This window comes from Loa loa (genome assembly GCF_000183805.2).
Source record: "Loa loa unplaced genomic scaffold supercont3.352, whole genome shotgun sequence".
In the NCBI taxonomy this organism is placed as follows: Eukaryota; Metazoa; Nematoda; class Chromadorea; order Rhabditida; family Onchocercidae; genus Loa; species Loa loa.
This window is the reverse complement of record NW_018108532.1, coordinates 15,490-23,250: the sequence shown is the minus strand read 5'-3', so window position 1 is coordinate 23,250 and position 7,761 is coordinate 15,490. Positions and strand designations below refer to the sequence as shown.

General features: G+C 32.1%; 2 protein-coding genes across 2 annotated transcripts; one reads left to right on the top strand and one right to left on the bottom strand.

The window, feature by feature from the left end:
• The first annotated feature begins 1,279 nt into the window (after window positions 1–1,279).
• LOAG_10855 (MRPS35 protein) lies at window positions 1,280–5,314 on the top strand. The gene is made up of 9 exons (XM_003146379.2): window positions 1,280–1,455; window positions 1,821–1,949; window positions 2,345–2,494; window positions 2,634–2,718; window positions 3,020–3,266; window positions 3,486–3,555; window positions 4,014–4,139; window positions 4,417–4,497; window positions 4,928–5,314. Exons 1-9 carry the CDS (start codon window positions 1,294–1,296, stop codon window positions 5,030–5,032), a joined length of 1,155 nt encoding a protein of 384 aa, XP_003146427.1. The 5' UTR covers window positions 1,280–1,293; the 3' UTR covers window positions 5,033–5,314.
• Window positions 5,315–6,853: 1,539 nt separating this feature from the next.
• LOAG_10854 (hypothetical protein) lies at window positions 6,854–7,524 on the bottom strand (the record flags this gene model as incomplete). Its single annotated transcript, XM_003146378.1, has 3 exons — window positions 6,854–6,959; window positions 7,122–7,252; window positions 7,456–7,524. The coding sequence occupies 3 exons, from the start codon at window positions 7,522–7,524 to the stop codon at window positions 6,854–6,856; spliced, it is 306 nt and encodes a 101-aa protein (XP_003146426.1).
• Window positions 7,525–7,761: the final 237 nt, after the last annotated feature.

Sequence of the window (7,761 nt, the reverse complement as noted above, 5' to 3'; positions counted from 1 at the left end):
AAATACGTAAATGCATTATTAAGGAAAGAATTCAATTAAACATTTAAATTACTATAAAGTAATTGGAAGAAAATCATTTCATCTTAAATGTGGATCAAATTAAGGAAAAAATTATACCTCATTTCTTTTAATTAAATTGTTTCAATCTATTTACGTTAAATTGCTTCAATTTGTTTACAACTCTTTTGCGTACGTTCGATCATTTACACCTCCATATCTCTTGCTTGCTTTTTTTTTCGAAAATATTTGAGTGATTAAAGATGATGGTAATCAATTGGACAAATATAGAAATATTAAATAAACCAAGAAAACAAAGCAAATACTTAATAAGGTTTACAAAAAGTGATCATCTGAAACCATGTCCTTATATTATTCCACGTTTTTATGCATTTAAAGCAAAGTTAATGTTTGAAATGAAAATAATGAACAGTTAGCTGGAAAAGATTGGTGAAGTATCTTTCCAGAATAATATTTATGGGTCAGTTTCGAATCAAATAAGCTATCAAACAGGCAATTTACTGTATCAATAACAAACCGGTAATTGCAGCATTTTCTCGACGATACACTTGAACATAAGTAAACAAAGAGGTCAATTAGGAAACTTAATGAGATGTAAACAACTTATCGGACAAATGGACATTGCTCGGTGAACTGTACATACAAGAAGACAATCACCGCAGTCTTTTTTCAGAGTCACAATTACAGTTTTACCCGACAAATAGTCGCAATTAGAGCATGAACCCATTACTGTTGCTTTTAGAACGACTGACTTTTTCATTCTTTGTGACAGATTGGGTCATTCCAGTGCAGCACTGTATTTCGCTAATCTTATCAATCTTTCGTAAACTCTTTAAAATACATGCTCTCTAGCTTTCTGTTGTTATTATTCAACTGTGTAAATAACTTTTGTTTTTTTCTGTAAACGTTAACAGTCGCCCATATTCCGCTTCAAATATCAGTACTTATGCTTATCATCTTATCATCCTTCCTTTGTGTTCTCTTAGATGAGATGAGATGGTCTTTCAAACTTCATTGATCTTTGGTACTCGATGATTTATTGATTTCCTATTTGATTCAATGATTCAGTTTTCTGCTAGCAGTTTTCATATGACGGGAATATTACTGTAAATCTAGGCCTGTTTTGATTTTAGTTTGCAGTTTGTTGTCTATTTGCATATATAAATATCAGTTGTCTATTTGCAACAACAATTTATTTTGGATTTAGTTTGCAATTCAGTTTGCAATTTCAGGCAAATGGTTTATAATTTCAACCTTTAGATTGCAGGAAGAGTTATGTTAAGTTTACGAATTCGCACACAGTTTCGACTGGATACAAGTAAATGCCGTTTGCAGTCAACGTTAGCGGAAAAGATGAAACAGGCTGTATCCGGAATTAATCCTAAAGATGATGAAGAAGACCAAAAACGAGTTTTGAATGAGCAGCTAGACAGTAAAGTATAGTTTACATCCCATTTCTTTAATTTACCATCCGAAATTCTTTTCCTCTCAATCGTATTAAATCAGATAAGGTCATGAAAAAAAGGATAGAACATATTTCGAAAATCCTCAATCTCCCCCGAAAATATTGGACGTTTCGTGGATGAAGACTGATTAGGTGAATTGACGGAATGATCTGATAGTTGATATTATGATATTCTTCAATATTGCCAGTCATTTCAAACAAGTGGAAGAACTGAATCAAGTGATATTCGTTCGCAACAGGGATTTATTATTGAAATTCATATCCTTGTCAAGTTTCAAATATTTTTATTGAAAAATTGTGAAAAACTTAATTGTCTAACACTTTAATAATTTAATAGGGTGAACCGTTTCGTCCCGTATTTTTGTCTCCAAAACGCAAATTGCGCATGCAGTTAAATATCGAAAGGGAAACAGGCCAAATGAAAGCGCAAAATTTACCACGTGGTGATTTATTTCAACGAATGATGGTTAGTAATAATATCTTGCTTCTCCGACAGAAGTTACGCTGTACAATCATTTGTTTTTGATATTTAAATAAGAAGAATTGGACAAATTGGTGAGTAACTTTCACTGAAGATATGTATCTGTGGTACAGTAAACTGCTGAAATATATAGATCTTGTTGTCTCGATTGCAAGTTTTAAGTTAAAATAATCAAGTAAGGAATTACTTTGTTTGTTTCTGAAAAGCTGGCTAGCCGTTTTACTGAAATTCCAAAATGCTGTGTTAAATTATATCGCTATCGGGACAAAAAAAATTGGACTTTTATTTTACTCTATGTCCATGTATGTATGTCAGACTTTATCTTCAGATCATTCCATTATGCATATAGTTGAGAATTAAATTTGAAAAAGAACATTTAGGTTCGTCGGCCGCGAAAGGAAGAAATGAGTACCGAGCAAGACTGGCCAAGTGTTTGGCCAGTAGCACGTTCATTCCGTTCCTCTGTGGTACCACTACCAGTTCGCATGGGTGCTAGGAGGCATCCAGAAAGGAGGGCACCGTTCAAAACGGTATTTTTTTTTTTTTTTGATATTCCTGTGCAATGCTTTTAACAGAGTTTCTCTGCGAAAGTACTGATAATATATTTTGATCATGAAGCCATATATTTATTCACATACTTTTAAAAGCTATGCATTGTAGAAATTTTAGGAAGGTAATTTGGAATTGGTTAAAATACCGAATTTCCTTCATCTTACTCCAGCAGCTATTGAAAGGCACTGTAACGCAATCAAAAGTTCGTTTGCTTTTAATATTAACTTCTTTGCAAAGTTAGCTTAAAGATAGATGCTTTAAGAAATAGGAATTGTCAGTGAAGTATGAGATACATTATCAAAAATTTTAATTAGTCCTATATTACATTATTATGTGTTAACAATTGGAGTTCAGAAATGGTTTGATTTACAATGGCTAGATTTACAATACCCATTACATAAGTAACGCATTACACCAAATGAGTAGATCCATGAATATTTGAATTATCACTTACTAATAATGCCCATTCCTATTTTATCGTTACTTGATTTTTCGCATTTCAGAATTTTGTACAAAGTGGCCGGAGAAATTGGAAGAGAAAGCACGTCATAAATTTTTTCCTTTAACAGTGTCTTATTGCGATTATGTCCATCAGGGTAACTCGTTACGTGATATGCGTTCACGTGTCATTATTGTTCAACTTAAGCTATCCGCACTTCATTTGGATGAACATGCTGTTGATAAATTGATTCGACTAGCAGGAGATAGGTATAATCCTGAAAACGATATGCTCACGCTTGTAACTGACAGGTAAGTTTTTTAGTTTTCCTTTCTAATTTTCGTTTTTTCATATTTGTGTTTGTCTTGATTCGTTTTTTTTAGACCATTATATTTCAGGAAATATTGTATATTTCTTTTTTTTTCCAAAAGTCGTAATATTTTTATTACCCCTTGATAAATGCAGAAATAATTGCCTACGATTAAATTTTCATCTCTTTCAATCGCAAGTTAAAATTTAGAAGATTTCAGGTGTTTTACAAGAAAACAAAACTACGACTATGCTATGTATCTTCTCATTGCTTTATATAGTGAATCTTTCGTAAGTGTACCAGTTATTATGTTTGGGGCTGTTATGGAACCAAAATCATGTAGTTATTTAGAGAAACTATGCGCTAAAATTTTGAATTGATGAGATCTGAATTTCTTTTTGAAGACAAGTGGAAAAAGGTTTCATTCCATGAATATCTATAAGAAAAAGGGGAGGAGGAAAAAAATACTAACGAAATGGGGAACGGAACAAATGGGAAGTTGTTTCTGATAGATATAGTTTATCTGCCATCATAAAATCTTCGATCTAACGATCTTTTAAACAGCAAGCTATATGAATTCTCTGGAGAAGGTAAAAATTTTGGCTGTTGCCAATGTATTTTACTTTGGAAAATACATGTCAGTATTTTATGCTGCCAAAGAAAGTGAATGGGAATCCGTAAGAATTTCTATTTTCTGGGTCTTGCTTTAGATTTTGGAATTAATATTTCAAGTCATTAGTTTTTGCAGAAAGTTGAAGATTGGGAAGCAGAGAAATTCGAGGATATCCGATTAATATCACGGACAACTGATTTCAAAGGTTCCAAAATGGAAAATAACTTACAAAATTTGCTTAGTAATATGAAGGAGGAAAAGGTGTTATTTAAAGATTCTTTTTTTTGGCTTGTTGAGGTTGCAATTTAATGGAATTTCAGAATAATTCCTGTTGTTTTAGAAAGAATTAGATAAGATAAGGTAAATTTCTTCAATATTTTTAATGATATTAAATTGACGTCAGTATTTTCAGATTTAATTAGGGAGTACTTCTGAGTTACCAACTATTTAGCGGCACGAAGTTATGTGTGATTTTGGTCCTAAATAACAATTACTGTATAAAATCCAAAATTTTGTACTCTTTTGAAGCTAGTTTTAGGGTGATGATATATTTACGAGACAAAATATCGATTCGAAACTCGAGGAATTTAGTAAATCATGGGAAAATTACCGGAACAGTGTATGTATTTTTGTTGATTTGTTCTAAAACGTTGTGAGGCAAACACTGCCGAATCTACTTTTGTTTTCGTAGTTCAGGAATTTATATTACTTGGGAAATACCTCTCAGAATCTATCGAAAAATGTGTCAAGCAATGCTAGGACACGTGTATGTAACCTATGATCATTTACAGAATTCTAGCTGACTTATTTTTTCCATGAAGTTCTAGTTGTTGTATATTCCCATCATTTTAATTATTTTACATTTCTGTCCAAACTGTAATGGTCAGTTAATTATTCTGCAATCACTGAAAACTTCTTAGACAGGCCGTAACTAATTTAAACTAAAAGATTATATGTGGTAGAGAAATGGTGGTTTTTATCCTTTTTGTACCTTGCATGGATTAGTTGACTGAGCTTACGGGAATGATTTTTAAGTTAAATTTTTTCAGAAGGAAACATTTGAAACAGTGCGCAGTTATGCAGAATCAATCAAAAAATTACTTGGGATTTCTGAGTTACCGAATCAAAAGACCGTCAATACATCTTCATCATAGCCGCTTTGCTTGATCTACTTATTGTCAAAAATAGGTTGGCATTTTTTCTCTGTCGACTGTTTCCTTCTCATCGTGACAAAGACTGAGAGGTTCTATTCTTTCTTACCGACTTCTTTAATTTTCTTCGCTTCTCATACTTGGGAAATGAACCTCAAACTTGGATAATTAAATCTTATTACGATAAATTTGGTTAATGCAACAACGAACTCGGCAATTACGACTTCGACATGACAATTAATAACGATAATATGAAGGGGAAACTAATGACGCTCGGTGTTGTCTGTTCAACTGCATTGAAACACATCTTTAGAAGCGATTTTGTCCTCGAATTAGAGAGAGAATTCTGGCACAGTTCTGAGGTCAGAGGTCAGTTCTGAAACTAGAAAAATTACCACCTTTGTCATCTTTATTATCCCTTTACCCTTTCTATCCATATTCCTATGTAGCTGTAATTTTGATATATTAAATCGGATTTTATTGTTCAATGTTTCAATGGTATGTAATTAAGTAAGTATAAAGGATTGTAATGCTGCGTTAACAATTGAAATTAATGACTGATGATATAGAATTATATAAAAAATACCACACTTATTTAAAAAATGCTACACTTTTTTCTTCAAGAAATAATATAATTGCTATATTTTGGAAACAAGCCAAAAACTAACAGTTCGATAACTTCTAAATCACAGTCAACCACAATGTATGTTACCCACTGCCAAACTATATGCAAACGCAAATGCAAAAAAACAAAATAAAATGTAAGAATCAGTCAAAAACAAAGTTTGCAGAGCTATTAATTATGGCTACCTGCAATCAGTTGCAACTAATTACAATTAATTACAACATGTAGTCGAGTAAAGTAAGGTCGATAAATGTAGCAAAATCTTAGTCAAAAAATGGATAAATGATTATATGTTGGACGACGCTATTTTCAACTTTTTTCTATCAATGAACATTTCTTTTGGTTATTAAATTCTGGTAATAAAAATAAATTTCCTCAATGTTTACAAATTTTAGATTCAAAATACAAAGTATTAATTATGTTCTCTGACCTTCTCTATCGTCATTTCTATGAAGCTGTAACTTTATTAAATCCGATCCTATCATTCAGTTTTCCGATGCTCAGAGATTAAGTAAGTATAAGGGAGTGTAATGATGAAATTAACAACCTGAATTAATGTCTAATGATGTCAAATGATGAAATTAACAACTGGAATTAATATCTCATTATGTAGAATTAATAATATCCAAGTGCTAAATGAAAGAATTTCCGTAGTTAGGTCTTCAAAACTGCACAAAGTTGATTAAATATTGAAATTTAGGATTAGGGTTGAAGTAATGTTCGATGTTATGGATGTTCTCAATACTTTGGTCGTCCAATTATTCCATCTAGATAAAAATGAATGATTTTAAAGAGGAGAATTGTGGTTTCTACTCTTTGCAACACTGAAATTAGTTGTATGGAGTTGAAATTTTAAATTTATTGGAAAATGACTTGTTTCCTACATATTCCTACATACTTCCTATTGCTTTAATTCAGGAAAAGTCATTGCAATGTGATCTGCATGCCGGATCTGAAAGCCTAAATTGCAGCAAAAAAGAAACATGGATCAAGATTATTGATACGAGGATGCAATGAGTTACTAAAGCAATCGCTTATCAGAAGTAAACTTACTCTGTGACATGCAAGTGTTATGAACAAAGTATTGGATCCGTAAAACAATCAAATGAATTTCCGAAAGATTTCAAAAGAAAAAAAATTGGCCATTCCAGATGGGAATAATCAGTCCGTCACATAGGGATGCAAAAAAAATATTTACTTCATTGCCTCGTTCGAAACAAATTCAAGTTTACATCGAGTGCTATTGGCGTTTCACCGGGATCTGTTTTGTTGATAAGCTTCCGGTTGAAAACCAGAAAGATTAATCTGAAAGATGAACAAATCCTTCCAGCAACCATTAGAGACAATGATATTGAAGTTGAATGATATATGACGATATGCCTTCTAGTATACTGTAGCAAATTAACTGAGTGGTAAATTCATAAAACTAAAGGGTCTGAGATATAATTTTGATAGAAAGAAGCTTACCCATCCAATGAATGTACCATAATCCATACAATCGTGCTTGATATAAATAGTATCCATTTATCGGTGGTGAAATATGAAGGAACATTGAATGCAATACAGCACAAAATGTAAATCAATCCAAGTTTGCATGACTGTAAAGGTGACAACAACGTAACTTATAGTAACATAATCTGACATGAAACTTTCGTAACAAACTCTCGAAATCCTAGAAAGAGCATATTTGTAAGCAGAAAGTATGTCAAGTCATTTTGATAAATCTAATATTCTTTCGAGCTTCTCTCTCATATCTTCATAAATTCTTTTTCTCAAAAGTATTTGAATTTCTCTTCATTACTTGTTTGAAGAACATTATTTCTTTTTCGTTGATAGCACTACCAATTGACCTTATCGAATTTCTTTGCATTGCCTGAAATCTAAGAAATAATCATTGGAGTGTATTGGATCTGAGCGCAGGAAATATGCATAAGGCATTACTGCTAGTACAAATTGTAACGAATTACTGAAACATTCGCTTGTCAGAAGTAAGCTTACTCTGCGATATGCAATTATTTTGATCAAAGTAATGAAATCGATGAATGCCATAGCTACTGCCAAAATTACTGATACTATAGCATCAGTTCTGGCACATATTTGACCATGG